The sequence below is a fragment of the Pleurodeles waltl genome, chromosome 4_2 (genome assembly GCF_031143425.1).
Source record: "Pleurodeles waltl isolate 20211129_DDA chromosome 4_2, aPleWal1.hap1.20221129, whole genome shotgun sequence".
NCBI classification, from domain to species: Eukaryota; Metazoa; Chordata; class Amphibia; order Caudata; family Salamandridae; genus Pleurodeles; species Pleurodeles waltl.
Window position 1 is genome coordinate 889671561 of NC_090443.1, and position 24179 is coordinate 889695739.

Here is a 24179-nt window from a genome sequence, read left to right on the forward strand (position 1 = left end):
TTGAACAGTGCCGCTGTTCTCGGGAGTTTCTTGATCCTTCTGTCCAGGGCAGTCCTCTGAGGCTTCAGAGGTCGCTGGTCCCTGTCGGATGCATCGCTGTGCAGGTTCCTTGAGTCTGGCAACAGGCCGGTAGGGCTGTGGCCAAGTCAGTTGTCATCTCTGCAGGGCTTTCAGGTCAGTAGTCCTTCTTGTTGTAGGTTGCAGGAATCTAATTTCCTGGGTTCTGGGTCGCCCCTAAATACTAGATTTAGGGGTGTGTTTAGGTCAGGAGGGCAGTAGCCAATGGCTACTGTCCTGGAGGGTGGCTACACCCTCTTTGTGCCTTCTCCCGGAGGGGAGGGGAGCACATCCCTAATCCTATTGGGGGAATCCTCCAATCTCAAGATGGAGGATTTCTAAAGGCAGGGGTCACCTCAGCTCTGGGCACCTTAGGGGCAGTCCTGACTGGTGGGTGACGACTCCTTGCTTTTCTAATTATCTCCTCCAACCTTGCCGCCAAAAGTGGGGGCAGTGGCCGGAGGGGTGGGCATCTCCTCTAGCTGGGATGCCCTGAGGTGCTGTAACAAAAGGCATGAGCCTTTGAGGCTCACCGCCAGGTGTTAAAGTTCCTGCAGGGGGAGGTGAGAAGCACCTCCACCCAGTACAGCTTTGTTCCTGGCCACAGAGTGAAACAGGCACTCTCCCCATGGGGCCAGAAACTCGTCTGGATGTGGCAAGCTGGCAGAAACTGGTCAGCCTAGCACTAGGAGTCGGACTGGTATTCAGGGGGCATCCCTAAGATGCCCTCTGGGAGTATTTTACAATAAATCCCACACTGGCATCAGTGTGCCTTTATTGTGCTGAGACATTTGATACCAATCTTCCCAGATTTCAGTGTAGCCATTATGGAAACTCCCAGGCCATATACTCTTTATGGCTTCCCTGCACTCACAATGTCTAAGGTTTTGCTTAGACACTGTAGGGGCCTAGTGCTCATGCACATATGCCCTCACCTGTGCTGTGGTGCATCCTACCTTAGGGCTGTAAGGCCTGCTAGAAGGGTGACTTACCTATGCCATAGGCAGTGTGAGGTGGGCATGGCACTCTGAGGGGAGTGCCATGTCGACTTACTCATTTTCTCCCCACCAGCACACACAAGCTGTGAGGCAGTGTGCATGTGCTGAGTGAGGGGTCTCCAGGGTGGCATAAGACATGCTGCAGCCCTTAGAGACCTTCCCTGGCATCCGGGCCCTTGGTACCAGGAGTACGATTGACAAGGGACTTATCTGGGTGCCAGGGCTGTGCCAATTGAGGGAACAAAGGTACAGTTTATGGAAAGAACACTGGTGCTGGGGGCTGGTTAGCAGGGTCCCAGCACACTTTCAATCATAACTGGCATCAACAAAAGGTAAAAAGTCAGGAGGTAACCATGCCAAGGAGGCATTTCCCTACAGTTGTGGACAGGTTGGGCACAGGACCTGACCTTTGGACAAGCGCTGCTTCTAACTTTGGCGGTGCGCATTGGCGACTGTTAATTAAGTGCATCATATAAAAAATATCATCTGCCATGCTCCAAACACAATTTTGTCAATGGCACAAAGTCAAAAGCAGTTATCAGGAGAACAACATGGCACATGTCAGGTGTTAATAGTGTGTGTGTGGTGTGTTATGATGACAATAACAGGCGAATTGTAGCATGTTTTTTGTTTAAGTCACATTTAAATGTATATCTTGGTGGCCAGCAGAAGCCCACCTTATCCACAAGTATTTTTATTTTTTAACACCTCACGCACTTTCCAGTGGGACTTTCCCTTCCCAACAGGTGTAGGTATTTTAAGAGAAAACAAAAATAGCTCTTAAGTGCTTCAGCTTTCCTATGATGTGGTACATGAAGACATGGCCAAATGACTTTCAGCCTTTTTTCTTGGGTTCAACATGATGCGGTGTCGAATATTAGTGGAGATATAAAGGTCATGCTGTAAATATTGTCTACAAATGTATTGCCCCACTGAAGAAAATCTACAACCATTAAGACTATATTTAGGAAACCGTATTTGTGAGACTTCTTTTGATAAGGTATTTTAACATACAAGCCCTTCAGCTGGCATGAACTTTGTTGTATGAACAAAACCCCACTTGTATAGAGATAGACGTTTGTTGAACAAGGACCCCTGAGAGTGGTTTTCTCCTGCCAGTCAGCTGTCAGACAGCTGTCAACTGACTTGCCATGGAATCCCACACTCCAGGCATAACCAGTATAGAATGTGGAACAATATTAGATCAAGGAATTCTAGGAGCTGCCTCTCTTGTGCGTTAAGTATAACAAACTCTTGTGTTGGACACACATGCAGTGCAAGTTCTGATCCCACCAAATTAAAAAGCCAAAAGGTGAAGGCAAATGGAGTTCCGATGGTGCAATTTCCTCACCTTTTGAATATTCCCCAGGTGTCAGACTGGATCTGGAAACGTTTCCACAGTACCTCTGCTCACCAGAAGGTGGTGCCTCGCTGCTCCGCACTGGTGCCATTGTGCTCCAGAAATGACGTGTGGGGCCTATATAGGTTAACCTGCGTTTCTGAGAAGCATCCGTCATAAGACAGCCTTGTGTCTCTGGCTTCCACAAGTCTGTTTAGTCCGAACATGTTTCCCTCCACTCATCCCTACTGTAAATCTACACGTGTGGAAATATTTGGCAAGAGGGTCTTTTCTTCCACCAGCCTAGCCTTCCGCTCTTTCAACGCCAGCTGCTTGTTGGGCCATTACTCCCATGCCCTTTAGGATTCTGTGGCTCAATTCCTCCAGGATTCCTGATGACCTTTGCCCTATCTTGACCTAGACTGTCCAAGACAAGATGGTTGTGTGCGGCCAAGTTCACAATACGTTGTCGCTTGGACAACACCGATTCAGTCAGGCGAGCTATTGGCACCAATGTTGCCATTCACTGCCATGCTTGGCTGTGATCTACTGAGTTCTCTAGCAGCGTCTAGTTCTGCCCTCACTAATGGACATGACCTTTGACAGGACATGCCTGTTCGAGCATAAGGAGGACTCCACGCTTGTGCGGTTGGAGACCAAGGCTACGGCTTGCTCTTTAGGTCTCTCCGTCCCTCCTCGCTAATCACACCAGTTTTAGCGCTCGTTTTGTACGAGGCACCTCTTACTGCCAGCGTGTCAAACCCCCTGAGAGGACCGAGCAATTATGTTGTCATGGCTGAGGTACCCACTGCCCACACCGCTAAGGTCAGCGTGCCACTCAGTCTTCAAACACTCTCCTAGCCTCTCCCAAGTTCTTCCCCCCACCTCTAATCCTACTTTATGCATTTATATATGAACGTTTGAGTCATTAACATTTCCAAAACATTTTTTTTAATTGAAGCCACGATATTGAAAGCAGCAATGCAATAAAATCAAAACGACATCAACAGAAGACTGTATTATGAATCAAGCAATAGATGAAAAGAAAGTGTAAGAGATTGTGTGTTACTGAATGTTGTGGTATGAATTATATGTTTGTTTAAAGGATTTTGATTCTATGTGGTTGCAGATATTATCTACACATAAATGCATATGATTGAGATAATGATTTGTTATTTAATTTTATGGAAATAAAGATGAGGTTATAAAAAATTACAAAGAAATGTCTGAGCCATCGTCAATACAATATTAAGTAGGTACTAATAAGTAAAGTTGCCTGGAGGTTCTTTTTCTAATTTCTAATTTGTACTGCAACAAACAAGGTCAGGTGGGGTCACTGCAGATGGCTAGACCACCGAAGAAGTTTCCTGGTGGTGAATACCCTGACAGTATCATTAAATGCCTGGGTAGGCGAGCTCAGCCATTGATGCCGAGAGGATCATGAGTGGCAGTTAAACCTGGAAGGTTGCCCAAGTTCTCTTCTAGCTAGATCTGTTCGCCACTGCTGAGAACTCGCAGTGTCAGCAGTTGTAAATGTTGAAGTTTCTCACTCGAACTGTTCCACATCGATTGGAACTCCGGACTCCTGTGTACCTTTTGGCTGATACCATTCCTGCTCCAAGTTCTCAAGAAAATCAGGACAGACGGGCCCAAGCCATCCTAGTGGATCTGGATTGGACACTAAGAGTATGGTATCCAGAACTTCTGTGCTTTAGCATATGTCTTCTGAGGAGGACCTGCTGTTGCAGCAATAGGGCAAAGTGCTGCACCTGGGCCTTCGAAATCTCTACCTTCATGCTTAGGGATTGAGCTGCAGCAGCTGAACACCTTCGACCTCCCTTTGGGTGTCATCCTGGCAGACGGGCATCTCTTAGCAAAAACAGTGTACGCCTGATGTTGGGGCAAAATTGTGGTTTGGTACCGCAGACACAAGATTGATTCCCCTTCAGTCCAAGTTATCTGAAGTTCTGCTGTTTGTTCTCTCTAGGGCCTGGCAAGGCTTTGCTTTGGGCGTAGTTAAAGATTCTCTTTCAGCCCATTTATGGGTGCCATTAAAGTGTTTGAGCGTGCCAGACATTCATGTGAACGCCACCCTTTGGTATCTGGAGGCAAACTCTTTTTAAACTTAAGTCTGTGCGGTGTATCCTCCGTTTTCAAGCATCTTCTTGACTACTGTCTGCTTTATTTGGGAGGTGGGTAGACAAATATATGCACGCTAGTTCGTTTTGTAAACTGAAAATTTACTCTTAAATTATTTGCTTAAAATAATCACCATATAGGAAGGTACTTCCAGTCGACGATAAGAGGTAAGAGTCTGGTTCAGCAGGAAGTTAGGTAATGTTAGAGCTCCTTTATGAACCAAGACATTCTTCACTCTTGTGGCAATCATTCATCCCTTTGATGCAATTCTAATACTTCAAAGTTTGCTGTGTATTGTTAATCTGATAGTGATCCATTCATGAATGCAAACTTAGTCTTTCATGCGTGTTATCATTCTTTTTCTTTTAGCCCTGAAACCTAAATTTGCAGAATCCCAGGATATCTCCGAACTAGCCCACAACTTTGTCATGGTTAACTTAGAGGTAAGAGTTGAACTGGGTAGCCTACAAAGTAATTTGCATCATGTGCCATGGCCACACAGCGCATTGAAAGCTCATGTCATTTTCTATTAAAGACAGTCAGTTCATCGTAGACCTGGCCATCATTTTTAGGGTGAGCCTGCTAGTGCATGCGCAAGCGCATGCGTCTCTGCAGCAAGACTCTGGTGTGTTCAGTAAAGGGCTTGGAACCCACCTATCGCTCACCATATGTTGGTTTGCGTGGCATTCTTCTTTACAGCCTCCTAATTCGTCAAGGCATGCCTTCTCTGTGTGGAGCAGGGATCAAGCACTAATTGATTTAACTTAATTAGCGCCCAACCGCTGCTCCCAACGTTATCAAGGTATTATTTGTTCTTTTTAACTTCTAGTGCCTCGTGACCAGAAGGCTTGCGACTGGCAAAATCGTGCCCAGCAGGACAAACAAAATTACAACATTTTATTTATTAAAACAAACTTTTTTATTTTATTTTGCCAAGTCATCATTTCACGGTTATGTACTTTTGTCAAAAGATGACAATGAACTTGTTCAAAAAATGTGAGACCTATTGCATTGCAAATGCTTGTTAACTTTGATTGTGGTAATCAAATACACTATACGATCCGTTAAATGTGCTCAGTTCAGAGTTGTGTAGCACAGGCTTTTTTTCTAATTCTGTACTTAGGGGTTTGCTCCCTGGGCAGCACTCCTAGATCCTGGTGAATGACACAAAGCACCACATTCACTGTTTCTTGAGTAGAGGGGACAGATACTACATAGGAAATCTTTGAGTTCTCAAGATCTGTTTTTGTTCTTATGGCACCAGTGTGGGATGGGCCTGCAAGAACTGAACTTTAGGACACCAAGAGAACTAACAATGTGTGAACATTTCTAAAATGAGAGTTAGAAATAAATGTTTTGCTGTGTCGCAATAAGACAAGTGTAGTATAGCACCCCTATGTGGAGCACGGTGTAAGGCAACTGTGATTTGCTAATATTGCCCCATGTGACATGTCTGTCCAGGTGTGTACACTATTTGGGTTCCATTATCACCCGTGCTGCAAGGACCGAATGGCTGAAAGCCTGCTCTGTGCAGTTTGGCGAGGAGGAGTTCAAGGGGTTGTAATGTAATGTAAGGTGGATTTGTAGAGCCATGCTTGTCACCCATGAGGATATTCAGGCGCTGATGTATTTTAGAAGCTCAGATGATGGGCCAGCACTCTGAATGCCATAACGATGCCAGTGGGGAGGCAACCTCCTAGGTGGGCCCGCCACTCGCCAGATTATGAAGGTTGATATTTGCACTGAACATTCGAGTGATAATGCACCAGAAAGTCTAAGATTGACGAACATGACATTGCAACAGCAATGTCAGTAGCACTACCTACATTATGGAAAAATGTGTGCTAAAAGTGGTTTTGGTAGGAAAGCAAACAGAAAGTGGATTACTGTTGTAGGACCCAATGCTCCAATGAAATATTCACATTGGTGGCACGGAAGGAACCATCCCGTAATCTATTACGTTTACTAGAAAGAATGAAAATTCAGACCTTTTTAATAGTATAGCCAGAAACCCGTAGAAGTCAAGGTAACCACGCTAAAATTGCAAATATCTGTTAATCGAATAAAGCCAAGAAGCCCCTATTTACCACTGTAAATGTTTGGGGTGCTGCCATGTAATGACGTTTTGGATATTGGGATCAATTACAAATTGCTGCTTCAGATCAGATGATCAAAAACAAATAATCTAGATTTCAAACAGTCCTAAATATTTACAGTCCAGTTCACTGAATAAGTTCATATGTAGTCCAGATTGCATTCATTCTTGATTTTAGATTGACGTAAATTGAATTGTAAACGTGACATGAAGTAAATTAAAACAAAATATTTTAAAAAATCTGCTTTGGTTTGAATTTTAAATGTTTCATTGATATAGATGTATAGCCCCACCCTGAACAGTGCATCTAACAGCTAGCTTAAATATACTATTTAATGACTCAAAGCAGATATTGAGTCTGAGTTCAATCTGTAAATGAGACTACCTTTTCTGTACTTTTAATCTTAGTCCCACTGCAGTCGTGGAAAATACAGTCAAGAAACGTTCAAGACTGTAAAAAAGTTCATTAGGTTTAGTGCCTGTTGCAGAAATCTGTTGGTAGCCTGTAGGTCACAGGATTGATTTTCCCAGAAGAGCCCATTCACCCTTTCATTATTTCAGATGAATGGAAAGTGAGCCACTGAGCTAGGTTGATGGTCACAGCTGCTACTTAAGTGGGAAGACACCATTCAGTTTGTGGTGTGCAGAATATGCATGATGCATGCTATTTCAGAGTCTAAAGTACTTTAGTATCAATGATTATTCTGTCTTAAGTATTTCAGTGCTGTGAACCAATGTTTCTTGTGGTCGTAGGATGAAGAAGAGCCCAAGGACGAGAGGTTCAGTCCTGATGGAGGCTATATACCAAGAATCCTTTTTATGGGTGAGTAGAGCACACCCTACAAATGAGCGCGTACAAGTCTCCCTTATTTTATTGGATTGGCATTCAATGGGTCTTCATTGATGTTGCAGATCCCAGCGGTATAATTCATCCGGAAATCACCAACACCAAAGGGAACCCGAACTACAAGTACTTCTACAGCAGTGCTGATCAAGGTCTGTAGTACCCGCAGGAGGATGCCATAGGGATTGTGTGCTGAGTCTAACTACTGAGTAATAGGTGGCTTTTCTTTGTAACTTCTAAACAAAATGAAGTAGAAGTTGGCACATCTTGCATAGTTTCTACCCTAGAAGATTGAGAAGGTATCTTTCATCACCAAAACTGCATGCAAGCATTCTCTGCTAACACAAAAACAACTTCTCTTTTTTACATTTTGTTATTTCAGTAAAAAAAGTATAGTATTATCCGTTCACATTAAGGGGCGGCTGACTAAACAAGTCAGTATGCATCTAATAACTAATAAATAAGTACAAAGAATCCGGGGGGAGGATCATGCTTGTGGGACACACATCATTTAACCAAAATAGAGGCTGTAGGAAGCTGGCCTGGTGTGTGGTGAGCACCCATGGTGTTATCACCTTATACCAGGTCCAGGTATCCCCTATTAGCGAAGTGTAGCCAGTGTCTAGGAAACCAGGGCTTTCTAGAGGTAGCTGTGGATGAGCATCCAAGACTTGTCTAGGAGACATGCAAAGCTTATGCAATACCACTGTAGTCACACAGCACTTACACACATGAAAGAACCACAAAGGGTTACAAAAATAAAGGTACTTTATTATAGTAACACACATACTAAAATACTGTATAGGCAATACCCCAACTGGAGGTAAGTAGACACAATATTATATACACATTAGAAATTAGTAAATAGCATAGAAAACTATAGGCAGTGGTAGAAACAATGGCAAATGGTGAGGGCCCTAAGGGAGGGCCAAACCATATACTAAAAAAGTGGAATGTGTAAGACAGACCCCCCTCCCCACCCAAGGAAGTGGAATCCGTAGAGGGGAGCTGGGGGAACTAGGAACCCCAAGAGGTGAGTACCAGAGTGACCCCCAGCGACCAAGAGAATAGAGGTAAGTACCTGGTTTTCCCCAAACCAACAGGAGGACTTTCGAAGAGGATTGTGCAAGACCCAGACAAAACTAAAAGAAACCAAAGGTGGTTCCTGACCGAAGAGGACCTTCAAAGGAAGGGGACCAAGTCCAGTTCGTGATGGCGTGTCCAGCTGTGGCAGAGGCCACTACTCACCCTTTTGTGGATGCAGGACCAGGACCAGGACCGGAGCTACACGGAGCCTGGAGATCCCTTGGAGGAGGAACAAACAGGCCTTGTTAGCTGCAGGAGTGGCAGTGCACAGAGGTACTGTCCTGCAAGGAGAGGCAAGGGCTTACCATCTCCCAAGTTGGACAGCTGGTAGAGTGGACCAAAGGGACCACTCTAGACTACCACCTGTGATGCAGGATCCCCGCAGCTGGTTGTCATTGCAGTTGGTGCATGTGGATGCAGGGAGTGGCTCCTTCACTCCAAGGGAGATGCCTTCTTGTTTCTTGGTGCAGGCTGAAGACTTGCAACAATGTTGCAGAGCAGAGTTGTCGCTGTAGCTGCAAATTGTAGGTTTCTGAGGAGTCCAGTTGCGGTTCCAGTGCAGAGGAGCCCTGCTGGAGTTTTGCACATTGAATCTGAGGACCCACCCAAGAGGGAGAGCCTAAATAGCCCTGGAAGGGGAATTTGTCACCTAGCAAGGTGACCACCTATCAGGAGGGGGCTGTGATGTCACCTGCCTGTCCTGCCCACTCAGATGCTCCCGGGGGCCTCTGCTCATCTTGGATTCAAGATGGCAGAACTAAGTGGCTACCTGGAGGTGATGGACAGGGGAGTGGTCACTTGCCTTTCCATAGTCCAGTTTCGTGCGAGAGCAGGGACTGGGTGTCCCTGGACTGGTGCAAACCAGTTTATGCAAGGAGGGCATCAAATCTGCCCTTTAAAGCATACCGGTGGCTTGGGGAAGCTACCCCTTCCGAGCCATGTAACACCTATTACCAAGGAAATCTTTTATTCTGCCTTCCTCTGCCTGAACTGGTCAAGCAGGAGGAGGGCAGAAACCTGTCTGAGGGGTGGCAGCAGTACTGGCTGCCCGGGAAACCCCAGAAGACTAGTAGAAGCATTGCTGGGGTCCTCTATGGAGCTCCTGGAGTGCATGGGATCATACATCCAATACTGGCAACAGTATTAGGGTATAATAATAATAATAAGAAGAAGAAGACGAATATGAGAAACATGTCCAGGTTCGGAGTTACCATTATGTAGCTGGACACAGATAGTGACCTGTGTCCAGTTCACGGTTAAAGTGGCTTCCCGCACTTATGAAGTCCAGTGTAATGGAACTGGAGTTCGCAGAGGCACCTCTGCTCATGCAAGGGTGCCCTCACACATAGGTACCCACACCCTACACTCTGGGATAGGAGGGCCTACCATAGAGGTGACTTGCAGTGACCTGATACAGTGACCTGTTGAGAAGGGGTGCAGGAACCTTTTCACGCAGGCTGCAATCGCAGAACTGCAAACAAATTTTGCATGGGCTCCCATGGTTGTCACATTACATGCTTGATCCCATGGGTAATCCCTGGTGCCCCAGTACCCTGGGTACCCAAGAACCTTATACTAGTGACTTACATGGGGGTACCAGTATGCCATATGTGGGGTGTGCAAAATCCTAGGCAGCTAAATTTAGATGGAGAGAGCACAGTCACTGGGGTTCTGGTTAGCAGGACCCCAGTGTACACAGTCAAAACACACTGACAGCAGGCAAAAAGTGGGGGGGGGGGGCGTAACCATGCCAAAATAAGGGTACCTTCTTACATAGGCCATGCATAGTACCTATTTCAGTTTCTTTGTAATTGTAGTATCATCTGGGTAGTACTAGTATAAATTCAGTATCACTCGGAACAGTTATTCAATTTTTTTCAACCACGGTAAACTGCAAACTCATCCTTACTTAACCAACACACACAATGAAAAGGTATGTCAGTAACCCATGAGCCATAATGAGGGTATAATTGGGTGGTGCGGGGTCGTTGGGGATGTGTGTCACAAGTGGGTGATGTGATAAGATCAGTGACCACCAGTATAACGGTGTGTCAGGGGAGGAGGATGTCGTCCAGTGGGTGGGTGGGTGGCAGTTTTGAAGTCCACTAATATGGTGTCCCAACAATCCGCCAAGAGATATTTGCGCAGTTTGAGTGTGTCCTCTGTGTGAGTGTCACTTTCCACCTGAGCCCAGGCTGTTGCGGAGCGTTCACAAGCAGTGAGTGTAGGGTGGGTTAGGGGACTTACATTTACTTGTGAGTAGATGCTTGGAAAATAAATGACCAAGGACAAGAGACCAATCATGGCTCTGTGTTTTTTGTCACAACGGTGTAACACCAATATACGTTTTTCCCAGGTATGCATCACGGTGCGCATTGTGCCAGATGGTAGGTGATGCCGTGCCAGTATTGGTGTAATGATGTACAAGACCACAGCATGTGCAGTATGTTGGCATCAGAAAGGTTACATCTGGGACTGGCGGTGTTGGTGCGCATAAAGTAGCCATTGATTTTCTTTGCAGTAAGGTAGGCTCTGTGACGGATATAATATTGTTGAGACAGAAGCAAGCATTCTCTCGGACTCGTACAGGGCTTTCCAGCACCAGAGACTACTATGTACCCGTCCATGGGTGACATTGGTCTGTGTCTCAGTGATGGCCCAAGGGGGTGAGTGGCGTTGCCATGTGTGTTCTCATTGAATCAATTAACCAGTGTGTTGAGTGTGTTCCCACACCCATGACATTTAAGTATTGAATAGTGAGTGCATGCTGTGTTCATGTTGCATATCACCCTACCAGTTAACTATATCCCAATCAATGAGCTATAGAGAAAGATTTGGCCTGTCCTCATCTATCAAAGTCTCCAATGGGATGAGGGTGCCATCTCTGTGAATGTCACCAAGTATGTGTATCCCTGCCTCTTGCCGGGGGAGGGGGGGATAATTCAGTCTGTGTTGTAACTGGACCTCTGTGTGGTGTGCCAATGCATACGGAAGGACCGATTTTAGTAATAGAGACATCGCCTGTAGCATCGTTAGGCAACCTCTAGGAGTGTAGGGCCGAGCACCAAGGTCATTGTATAAGGGTGAATTTAATGGAGCAGGTTTGTAGTCCCCAGGCCAGGGAGGTGGTGTCAGTGATGTTTAGGCCCGCTAGCCAGCGGCCCATCTATTGGAGGTCAAATAGTATTGTTCAGAATTAGGTTCTGCTAACCCACCCTTATCTGAGAGTAAGTAAAGCTTCTGTAAGGCCACCTGGCATCGGGTGTTGTGCTAGATCAAAGTCTGCATTAGCTTTTCAAGGGAAGAAAAAAAGGGTCTTGGGACCTAAAGGGGGAAGTTAGCAAAATAATATAACAACCTCGGTAGCATGACCATTTTATTGAGGGTGGTGTGACCTGCCACTGAGAGCAGGAACGATTGCCAGAATGGCCCTTGATCCCACACCGAGGACACTGCTCTTGTCAGGTTGCCCTCAAAAAAAAGTCTGTAGACTTGTGGTAAATATGCAAACGCAGGTATTGGAACACAGTGGGCCTTCAAGACAGACAAACATAATTTAGGCAGAAAGCTGGGTTGGGTACAGTGGGTTGGAATGAAAAGACAGAATTTGGTCCAGTTGACCTTTAGTTCCATATAAGGCCGCAAATCTATTGAAAGTGACAGCTACTGTATCTGGAATTACAGTAATGTCCTTTAAGTATAACAGAGGTCCTCAGCATACAGAGTCACAGAGTGCAGACCATCTCCCAGCGGAATCCCCCACGGCTGGCTACAAGCACTAAGAGCCAACGCCAATGGCTCGAATATCTAATGAAAATAGTAGAGGAGAAAGAGGACCGCCCTGGTGTATGGCTCTGGCAGTTAGAATTGAGCTGTAGGAACCGAGCTCTGTAACACTGTTTCTCCGGTACCTTCCAGCAACTGCAACATTTCCCTGGCTGTGCATCCTCTGAGAGCGATGAGTCTTCAGCCTGTACAAGAAGTAAGAAGGAGAGTTCCTTGGAGTAAAGGAGTCGCTCCCCTGCATCCGCAGGCACCAACTGCAACGACGACCGGCTGCGTGGATCTTCTCTCCTGAAGAGCTGGTTGGAATCTGCATCACATGTGGCGGTCTAGAATGGTTCCCTTGGTCCTGTCTACCAGCTGTCCAACTTTTGAGACTGTAATCCCTTGCCTCTTCTTGCAGGACAGTACCCCTGTGCACTGGGACTCTTGCAGCTACCAAGGCTTGTTTGCTCCTCCTCCAAGGGATCTTCAGACTCCCTGTAGCCCCAGCCTCCAACACTCTTCTCTGCAAAGCATTCTCCTGCCTGCTGCTCCAACGACGTGGGACTCCTCTTCAGGTGTGCTGAATGGGTCTCACTGCGAATCCTGTGCCTGCTGCCTGTGGGGGGGGGGGGGGGGGGGGGGCTGCATGCCTCCTCTTCTTGTGATTCGCCCAGCTGCTGAGAGTCACCTTGTGCTCCCCTCCTTCGGTCGAGTCCCCCGGGCCATACTGGTCCTCTTCAGCCTTGCAAAACCATTTTCTCCGACTCTTGCATTTGCCAAGGCTTGTTGGTGGTTTTCCAGCACCACTGACTGCATCACACCTGCCGACGTGGGACATCACTTGCATCACTACTGGAACTCCTCTTCTACTGCTGTGCTGCACTGCTGACTTTCTTCATCCACTGTTGACCTCGTCCTGCATCCACAGAAGGGTTGGTAGTGGCTCCTGCCACTGTCAGACACTCCAACTCGAACTGGACTTGGTCTCCTTCTTTCGCAGGTCCTCTTCTGTCAGGATCCACCTTTAGTTCCTTGCAGTCTTGTCTGGGTTTTTCACAGTCCTTTTGCAGAGTTCTCCTGAGGGTTTGGGGGGGAAAAACAGGTACTTACCTCTTGTCTCCTGGTCGCGGGGGGCACCCTAGTTCTTACTGTAAGGAAATGCCTCCTCGGCATGGTTACCCCCTGACTTTTTGCCTTTGCTGATGCCAAGTTATGATTTGAAAGTGTGCTGGGACCCTGCTAACCAGGCCCCAGCACCAGTGTTCTTTCCCTAAACTGTACCTTTTGTGTCTCCACAATTGGCACAACCCTGGCACTCAGGTAAGTCCCTTGTAACTGGTACCTCTGGTACCAAGGGCCCTGATGCCAGGGAAGGTCTCTAAGGGCTGCAGCATGTCTTATGCCACCCTGGGGACCCCTCACTCAGCACATGCACACTGCCTCACAGCTTGTGTGTGCTGGTGGGGAGAAAATGACTAAGTCAGGACAGCCCCTAAGGTGTCTTGAGCTGAGGTGACTCCTGCTTTTAGAAATCCCCCATCTTGAGAGTGGAGGATTCCCCCAATAGGATTAGTGATGTGCCCCCTTCCCCACAGGGAGGAGGCACAAAGAGGGTGTAGCCGCCCTCCAGGATAGTAGTCATTGGCTACTGACCTCCCAGGCCTAAACACACCCCTAAATCTAGTATTTAGGGGCCCCCCAGAACCTAGAAAACAAGATTCCTGCAACCTTAACAAAGAAGGAGGACTGCTGACCTGATGCCCTGCAGAGAAGACGGAGACAACAACTGCCTTGGCCCCAGCCCTACCGGCCTGTCTCCGAACTTTGAAGAAAACTGCAACAGCGACGCATCCAACAGGGATCAGTGACCTCTGACGCCTCAGAGGACTGCCCTGCACCCGGGGACCAAGAAACTCCCATGAGTTATAACAGGGTTCTGTTCACAACCAGCTACTTCTTGGCAACAAAGCAGCAACTTCCAAAGACTTCACGTTTCCCGCCGGAAGCGTGAGACTTCACCCTCTGCACCCGACCCCCCTGGCTCGACCTGCAGAAAACCAACACCTCAGGGAGGACTCCCTAGCGACTGCGAGCCCGTGAGTAACCAGAGACGACCCCCCTGAGCCCCCACAGCGACGCCTGCAGAGAGAATCCAGAGGCTCCCCCTGACCGCGACTGCCTGTAACAAGGGACCCGACGCCTGGAACCAACACTGCACACACAGGCCCCAGGACCTGAAGGAACCGAACTCCAGTGCAAGAGCGACCCTCTGCCTAGCCCAGGTGATGGCTGCCCCAAGGAGCCCCCCCTGTGCCTGCATGCATTGTTGAAGTGACCCCAGGGTCTCTCCATTACTTTCTATACAAAACCCGACGCCTCTTTGCACACTGCACCCGGCCCCCCTGTGCCGCTGAGGGTGTACTTTCTGTGTCTTCTTGTGTCTCCCCCCCCCCTTCCCCCTCGGTGCCCTACAAAACACCCCTGGTCTGCCCCCCGAGGACGCAGGTACTTACCTGCTGGCAGACTGGAACTGGGGCACCCCTGTTCCCCATAGAAGCCTATGTGTTTTGGGCACCTCTTTCACCTCTGCACCTGACCGGCCCTGAGCTGCTGGTGTGGTAACTTTGGGGTTGCCTTGAACCCCCAACGGTGGGCTACCTATGCCCCAACTTTGAGACTTGTAAGTGTTTTACTTACCTTCAAAACTAACCTTCACTTACCTCCCCCAGGAACTGTTGATTTTTGCACTGTGTCCACTTTTGAAATAGCTTATTGCCATTTTTTACAAAGACTGTACATGATATTGTGTTGATTCAAAGTTCCTAAAGTATCTACGTGAAGTACCTTACATTTAAAGTGTTTAATGTAAATCTCGAACCTGTGGTTCTTAAAAAAAACTAAGAAAATATATTTTTCAATATAAAAACCTTTTGGCCTGGAGTAAGTCTTTGAGTTTGTGTTCCTCATTTATTGCCTGTGTGTGTACAACAAATGCTTAACACTACCCTCTGATAAGCCTACTGCTCGACCACACTACCACAAAATAGAGCATTAGAATTATCTACTTTTGCCACTACCTTTCCTCTAAGGGGAACCCTTGGACTCTGTGCACACTATTTCTTACTTTGAAATAGTATATACAGAGCCAACTTCCTACACTTACCTTGTTGGGGCTCCTAGTTCCTCCAGATTCCCGCTACTGATTCCCTCTACTGGTTCCACTTCCTTGAGTGGGGGACTCCCTTTCACATTCCACTTACTTAGTTTATGGTTTGGTCTCTCCCTAGGGCCGTCACTATTTCCTATTGGTTTACTATTTGCTAATGCTTTATATGCTAATCACTAACTGCTAATGTGTATATAATAGTGTGTTTACTTACCTCCTATTGGAGTATTGCCTACTCAGTATTTTAGTATTTGTGTTACCATAATAAAGTACCTTTTATTTTTGTAACACTGTATGGTTCTTTCATGTGTGTAAGTGCTGTGTGACTGTAGTGGTATTGCATAAACTTTGCATGTCTCCTAAATAAGCCTTGGCTGCTCTTCCACAGCTACCTCTAGAGAGCCCTTGCTTCCTAGACACTGGCTACACTTCACTAATAGGGGATACCTGGACCAAGTATAAGATGATAACACCATAGATACTCACCATACACCAGGCCAGCTTCCTAATGAAGTGCTCTAATAAAGTGATGTCCCTATCTAATTGGCGACTCATAATCCAGGTGATGCCTATGCACTGTCCTCTTATCGCAACCTTGAATGTGTCCCACTCAGTTGGTCGGGATGACGCAATGTTAGTGTTGACATTGCGATACTCAGTGGTGGCTGTCTCTAAGACGGTGCTAAAAGGGGGTGGGGGGGCACCTAAAGATGTAGGCTGCAGATGACGTGCGGGAATGGGTAAGGGTTGGGTTTCCCAATTAAAGTGTAATAGCTGGGGATTATGATCAGAATCTGCATGTCCTAAATAATCAATGTGTTGTGATATGTGGGAAAATATTGCGGGAGCCAAATAAGTAGTCAATATGAAGGCATAAATCATGTTGTACATGAATAGGCGTAGACCCTAGTTGCAATTTTGTGAGCATGGCAAATACCAATCAAATGCCTATGTCTAAGCCAGTCCAAGATGCTCTGGGTATTGTCCCCACTCAAGAGCAAGGATATCCCGCTCTAGGCTGATAGGACATCAGTCAGCGCAGCTAGGAATGCTGCTTGGTCTCTACTGGAAGCTCAAATGCTCCACCATGTTTCGAGCATCCAGTCTGCCCTTAATGAAGACATATCTGCCTTGGGGGGTTCACTTTGGTTTCTGCTTGGAATAGAACACCAGCCCTGGTCCACGTCAATACTGTCTTCACATATGTTGTAAAGTTAGTGGAGAACAGCCTCCAGCATTTCTGCAGTTTGACAGCTTCAGTTCTAATTAAATGTTATTCTTGTAGATAAGCAATGTGGGTGTTGTAGCAGCGCAGGTGGGAGTTTACTGCATACCTTAAAGAAGGTGTATGATGCCTCGCATGTTGCATGTTATAACGTTGGTAATGTTGGTACCAGTCATGTCACCAACTGGGATTGTGTGTAAAGGCACGACCTTGCCTGGGCGAACACTGGCCAGTCGCTGTGGAAAGTATGTGTCTGGAGGGTGCAGACGAGGAACCAGAAACTGAACAAATAAAGAACTATGTACATCAAACACAATTGGGGCAGATCGGCAACATGTGTCAGTCCAAATCATACAACCGGACATGCATGAGGGAGGAAACTAACCAATGAGGTTAGGCCAATGTGTGGGGTGTGTAGGAGGCTGGCCTGGCTTATAGTAGGTACCTTGTGGTACTTACACCTTGTGCCAGGTCCAGTTATCTCTTATTAGTAGAATAGAGGTGTTCTAGCAGCTTAGGCTGATAGAGGTAGCTACATCAGAGCAGCTTAGGCTGAACTAGGGGACATGCAAAGCTCCTACCATACCACTTGTATCATATAGCACTATATCATAAGAAAACACAATAGTCAGAGTTACTAAAAATAAAGGTACTTTATTTTAGTGACAATATGCCAAAAGTATCTCAGAGGATACACTCCCTTAGGAGGTAATTAATATACACAAATTATATACACACAAACCAAAAACAGGTAAGTAACAGTTAGAAAAGTAGTGCAAACCATGTAGAACTCAATAGAATGCAATAGTGAGAAATAGGCTTAGGGGCAACACAAACCACATACTCCAAAAGTGGAATGCGAACCACGAATGGACCCCAGGCCTAGTGTAGTGTGTAGAGGGTCATTGGGATTGTAAGAAAACACTAAGGGTGTCCAAGATACCCCACCCCAAGACCCTGAAAAGTAGGAGTAAAGTTACCCTACTACCCCAGAAAGACAGTAAAGTCGAATTAGGGGATTCTGCAAGGACAACAACTGACTACAAAACACTGAAGACTGATTCCTGGACCTGTAAAGGAAGGGGACCAAGTCCAAGAGTCACACAAGTGTCCGGGGGAGGGCAGGAGCCCACTAAGCCCCGGATGAAGGTGCAAAAGGGCTGTCTCTGGGTGGAAGAAGCCGAAGATTCTGCAACAACTGAAGGTGCCAGGAACTTCTCCTTTGGTCAGAAGATGTCCCATGGCGTGCTGGAGGATGCAGAGTTGTTTCCACGCAGAAAGACCGCAAACAAGCCTTGCTAGCTGCAAGTGTCGCGGTTGAGGATTTTGGGTGCTGCTAGGGCCCAGGAAGGACCAGGAGGTTGCCCCTTGGAGGAGGAGACAGAGGGGCGCTCAGCAACTCAGAGCCCCCACAGAAGTACCTGAACAGGCACTTAGAAGATCTGAGGACAGTGGTCGACTCAGAGCCACAAAAGAGGGTCCCACGACGTCCGAGTCCAACTCAGCGAGTTGGGCAATGCAGGACGGAGTGCTGGGGACCTGGGCTGGGCTAGGCTGTGCATGAAGGAAGTCCTGCAAAAGTGCACAGAAGCTCGAGCAGCTGCAGTTCACTCAGTACACAGGATTACTGTCTGGCGTGGGGAGGCAAGGACTTACCTCCACCAAATTTGGACAGAAGGGCCACTGGACTTTCAAAGACACTTGGACCCAGCTCCTGTGTTCCAGGGACCACGCTCGTCGGGATGAGAGGGGACCCAGAGGACCGGTGATGCAGAAGTTTGGTGCCTGCGTTAGCAGGGAGAAGATTCTGTCGACCCACGGGAGATTTCTTCTTGTCTTCCAGTGCAGGGTGAAGGCAGACAGCCCTCGGAGCATGCACCGCAACGAAACAGTCGAGAAAGCCGGCAGGATGAGGCGCTACAATGTTGCTGGTAGTCTTCTTGCTACTTTGTTGCGGTTATGCAGGCGTCCTGGAGCAGTCAGCGATTGATCCTTGGCAAAAGTCGAAGAGGAAGATGCAGAGGAACTCTGGTGAACTCTTGCATTCGATATCTGGTGAGATGCCCATGGGAGAGACCCTAAATAGCCCACAGAGGAAGATTGGCTGCTGAGAAAGGTAAGCACCTATCAGGAGGGGTCTCTGATGTCACCTGCTGGCACTGGCCACTCAGATGTCCATTGTGCGCTCACACCTCTACATCCAAGATGGCAGAGGTCTGGGACACACTGGAGGAGCTCTGGGCACCTCCCCTGGGAGGTGCTGGTCAGGGGAGTGGTCACTCCCCTTTCCTTTGTCCAGTTTCGCGCCAGAGCAGGGCTAGGGGGATCCCTGAACCAGTGTAGACTGGCTTATGCAGAGAGGGCACCATCTGTGCCCATCAAAGCATTTCCATAGGGGGGGGGGGGAGGCTACTGCTCCCCAGCCCTTCACACCTATTTCCAAAGGGAGAGGGTGTAACACCCTCTCTCAGAGGAAATCCTTTGTTCTGCCTTCCTGGGACCAGGCTGCCCAGGCACCAGGGGGGGGGGGGGGTAGAAACTTGTCTGAGGGGTTGGCAGCAGCAGTAGCTGCAGTGGAGACCCCGGAAAGTTAGTTTGGCAGTACCCGGGCTCTATGCTGGAGACCCGGGGATGCATGGAATTGTCCCCCCAATACCAGGATGGTATTGGGGTGACAATTCCACGATCCTAGACATGTTACATGGCCATGTTCGGAGTTACCATTGTGACGCTACATATAGGTATTGACCTATATGTAGTGCACGCATGTAATGGTGTCCCCGCACTCACAAAGTTCGGGGAAATTACCCTTAATGATGTGGGGGCACCTTGGCTAGTGCCAGGGTGCCCTCACACTTAGTAACTTTGCACCTAACCTTCACCAGGTGAGGGTTAGACATATAGGTGACTTATAAGTTACTTAAGTGCAGTGAAAATGGCTGTGAAATAACGTGGACGTTATTTCACTCAGGCTGCACTGGCAGGCCTGTGTAAGAATTGTCTGAGCTCCCTATGGGTGGCAAAAGAAATGCTGCAGCCCATAGGGATCTCCTGGACCCCCAATACCCTGGGTACCTAGGTACCATATACTAGGGAATTATAAGGGTGTTCCAGTGTGCCAATGAGAATTGGTAAAATTAGTCACTAGCCTGCAGTGACAATTTTAAAAGCAGAGAGAGCATAAACACTGAGGTTCTGGTTAGCAGAGCCTCGGTGATAGTTATTAACCACACAGGGAACCACATACAGGGCATACTTTATGAGCACTGGGGTCCTGGCTAGCAGGATCCCAGTGACACATAGGCAAAAACAAACAAACATACATACAGTAAAAAAAAAAAATGGGGGTAACATGCTAGGCAAGATGGTACTTTCCTACAGGGTGCAGGCATGTGAGACCCCCTCAACGAGAAATAGCAGTACTAACACCTTACAGGAGCTAATATAGCACCCACAGTATAAATAACCCAACAACGACGTATGTCCCTTTAAGGCAAATCAGGTAAATGTGTCAAAGGGGCTAGGGAAAGGAGGGAACGGGGGACAAAGGATGGAGGGAAAAAAGGGGAAGGAAATGGAGAGTCCTCCAGGGTCCAAACTGAGGATCATCATCGGCTGTGGCACAAAAGTTATTAAAGCGGAGCCATGCCGCGGGTGGCATGGGGAAGCCCATAAATAAGATGGATCAGGCAGCTGGGATCTTCAGATGTTTGGCAGTGGTTTGTGGCGTCACATCCGGCAGTACTACAGTGTCGGCTTAGAGGACCAGGTGGCAGAAGAGCTGTGTTCGCTGAAAGAGCCAGCTGAGTCTATCAATGTCAGTTTAAATTGTATTGTTGCGACCATAGGCAGCGCATCGCCCCTCCTGAATCACCTGCTCTAAATCGGGCGCGTACTAAAGTCGTAGGGGTGTTTCTCTCTGCAGCGTCTCTTATGGTGCCAGTCTGGTCTCTGAGGCACTTGATATGTGCCAACAGGTAGTGAGGAGTGGCGCTATGCGGCCCAGATGTGTTGATCCAGTCCCAGGTGTCTTTGGAGTCAGTGAATAATTTGAACTTTCCGCCCATTAGGATCTTAAGTTTCGTAGGGAACTATGTCAAGTTCATGTAACCGATGCTTGACTGACCTCTCTGGCGCTGCACTGTCAACATGTAGACTTGAAAAACATTAGACAGGCATTGTCCACGGTAAGGTTGGTGAGTTTGCGAGCTTCAGTGAGGATCAGGTCATGGTAATGCAGCACTCGAAAGGTCAATGGTTCAGGATTGGCATCCGGTGGAGGCTTCCGGGCCAGTACCCGATGTGCCTACCCAACAGAGAAGGTGAAGGAGCCGAATGAGGAACAAGGCCACTAATCCATTGTTCAATGTCAGCCACGGCATCTTGGCCTTCAGCTTTTACTGGGAGGCCCACAACTCGGACATTGTTCTATCTGGAGTGGCCTTCAGCCTCTTCTGCCCTCTCCTCCAGCACACATGTCCAGTCTGTATGTTGGTGTATTTACGCTTCCGTAAGTTAAGTCTGAGGGTGCAGCAGGGCGAGTGTCTGTTCAGCATCATGTCTGCCAGTTTCTGATGGTCACAATGTAAAACAGTAAGGTCCGCTGCGACTGTCATTTTTGCTTTCAAGAGAGCCTCTTGATTGTTCAGTAGCTGCTAGTACGATATCTAGTTTGTCTTCAAGTGAAGTGGGGCCTTTAGTGTGGGACGAAGGGTCTGGTGTGTCAGACATCGGTTCAGTAACAGCAGATTGCCATGAGGACCCACCTGTGGCGCCGGAGCGTGAGCGACCCATGTTGGTTTCAATCAGTTTTGTTGTTGTAGGGGAACAAGTGTGCAGCGGGGGGGTGCCCGCTTGCTTGTGTCAAGGAATATGGCACTACACAGCAGCACGTGCAGCGCCCAGACGCGAGGTTTTGTGATAAGGACTCTCAAAATGCTCAGCTTCAGTACAATAAACAGGTGAAGAAGTATCTGTTTTGGTGTCATGTCAGGTCAGCGCTGAGATGTCTAACAGGGCAGCCAGAGAAAGGGCGTTGGTGTGCGGGCCAGCAGTGTATCGGACATCTCGCAGTGGTGTTTCACACCCTTGGTTATGAACTCAATGCAGTGGTCCGCTGTATTAGAGTGGGGTTACAGGACAGGGGGAAGTAGTGGGCGTTAGTCCGGGGTGCCCGATGTCCAGTTGCAGGTTCCAGTGCCACGCTCCGTGTACACTCCCTGAAGACAGCCCCAGTAGGCAAGGCAGCTAGGTCAAGGCACAGCGGTGGAGCAGCGGCGCAGGTGATTCTGACATCCACTGTCGGAGAGTGAGCCCCAAATCAATACTGAGAGGTGCTGTCGCCAGGAAAACAGTATCACAGGCCGCAGTTCAGAGTTTGTGCGACGGGGCGTGCGTATGATGTGCGGGCAAGCGCGTAGGGTGACACAGAGGCCTATTCATGGCGTCTCAGTCGCATTTAATTCAGGGCATGGGCCAGGTCGACAAATGACGGTGATGGTTGTCATTCAGGCTTTATCTCCAGTCAGGCTTTATCTCCAGTCAGGCCTCTCTTCAGGCCAGAGGCCGTCTGGTGCCTCTCCTTATCCCACGGGTGGGCCGTACGTTTCAACCTCAATGTCGGTTAAACGTTATAGGGGGAATAAACCATAGTACAAAAGTGAAGGATTCTCCTTGGATGGATGAGTTGTTTTATCTGGAAATCTAAATAAAGAAATACATTGCTAACCAACTACGCATGACACTTCTCTATTACAGCCGTGCTGCTCCCATATGCGCGCGCTAGCATCAACAGCAGCAAAATGGTCCCCCGCCGTCCCAGCTAGTGCGACCGGGACACCCCTCACCCGCCAGGATGGTGTGAAAATCGTGAGGGAGGGGCGGGGCGTATCTGTTTATGCCCCGCGAGATACTAGTTTGCCCGCTCGTCCTATACCTGTAGGCAAGCGGTGGTAGTCGCATATGCCAAGGGGGGGGAGGGGTGGGGTGGGGGGGGGGAGGGGTGTGCAGAGGGTGAAGGAGGAAACAATTTTTTTTACAAAAAGAAAGAAAAGTTACCTCGCACCACCCTCCTGCTGCCCTGCTCCTCTTGTGGTGCCCCAGGATTCGCTTTGAGCTTTCTACGTGGTTTGATTTTGATACCAAATTGAGAAAGTGTGAGGTTTCTTGCACTTGTTGTCAAGCAAGCACGATGTGTGGTGGGGCTGAAGTGGCTCAGTAAGAAATTTAGAGGGCATGAGTGCCCTGCATGACGTCACCAGCGAGAAAGGATTTGCGACTGAGTATTCTCGCTTTGTGATCAGGTCTCCCAATGGGGACCCTACTAGCTTGGATAATCTCAGTCATTGAAAAGTCTTCATTACGCCGGAAGGAAATTGTGTTTTCGTTTTTTTGTTTCAGGGTTTCTGTAATTGGCTCTGATTTTGTGCTCAAGTATCATCCAGCTTTAAAGATCAGCCCAAGAGTTGTAGTCACGGCGGTAGTCTGTGACATAAGAATAACATTTGAGGGGACAGCCCGACCCTACAAATCATTCTTAATGATCTTGCAGTGCCTCAGAACATGTTTACTACCTTGAGACGCACATGAACCTGCTCGGTCAGTGACCACCGGTGCTCACCCTCTGGCCCCTGATTATTGCCTGCCTGCATCTTCCTGCAGTTCAGAAGTTGTGCTGCACATTTGGTCCTACCCTGGATTGCTGCAGTTTCAGCATTTGTGAACCATAATAGCAGGGCTTACAGACCCCTCACACCGGGGACAGCCAGTAGTCCGTGAAATGTGCTCTTGTACGTGCTTCTATTTAGTATTTCCATCTCCGTCTGCTGGAGTGGCAGCACGCCTGTAATATCTTTATTTTATGAATACGTTTTTGATCCTCTGTTGCAGATGCGGTATTGTTTTAACACATTTTTAAATGTATATTTCACAGTTGTTCACAGCATGAAGGAAGCTCAGGAGAAGCTGACGGGGGACTCTTTCCGGAAGCACCTTGAAGATGAGTTATAGTATCATTACGACTACATTTTTTTTTTTTTTGTCCCTTATCGAACTGGAGAAGTGTTGAAGACATCACCTCTTGCACATGACCCCCGAATTGCGAGGTTCCTAAGGATTCATGACGTTTATTATTGAGAGATAAAGGGCTGAGTAGCACCTGCTGTCTTCAACACATTTAAAAAAACAGCAGAAATACCTTTTTCTGCCAAGAATGCATCCAACACTAATTCACTTCCTTTCAAGATGAAATCGTTACTTCTTGTTCTTAAAATGTGTTTACTTTGACTGTTTATGGACTTCGGTGTTTACTGGAGCAGACCACTTTCTTTATACTGACACCTCTGGCTTCCCAGCATGCCACTCCATACTTGAGTCCCAGCCGTCCACGGGGGAGTGCCACCTACTTAGTTACTTGTCAATACAGCGTCCACTTCTGTCCTGTTAGCTGAGAGTGGCGCTGCAG

At 47.8% G+C, this 24179-nt stretch overlaps 1 protein-coding gene across 1 annotated transcript in view; it reads left to right on the top strand.

Annotated features, from left to right (window-relative positions):
• TXNDC12 (thioredoxin domain containing 12) overlaps positions 1–24179 on the top strand; it is a 70636-nt gene that overhangs the window by 45342 nt on the left and 1115 nt on the right. The window contains exons 4-7 of the mRNA XM_069232674.1: positions 4903–4976; positions 7382–7451; positions 7541–7624; positions 23649–24179. The exon at positions 23649–24179 is cut by the window's right edge and continues 1115 nt beyond it. Of these exons, the coding sequence (XP_069088775.1) occupies positions 4903–4976; positions 7382–7451; positions 7541–7624; positions 23649–23725 (305 nt within the window). The 3' untranslated portion in view covers positions 23726–24179. The remainder of the gene's footprint in view (positions 1–4902; positions 4977–7381; positions 7452–7540; positions 7625–23648) is intronic.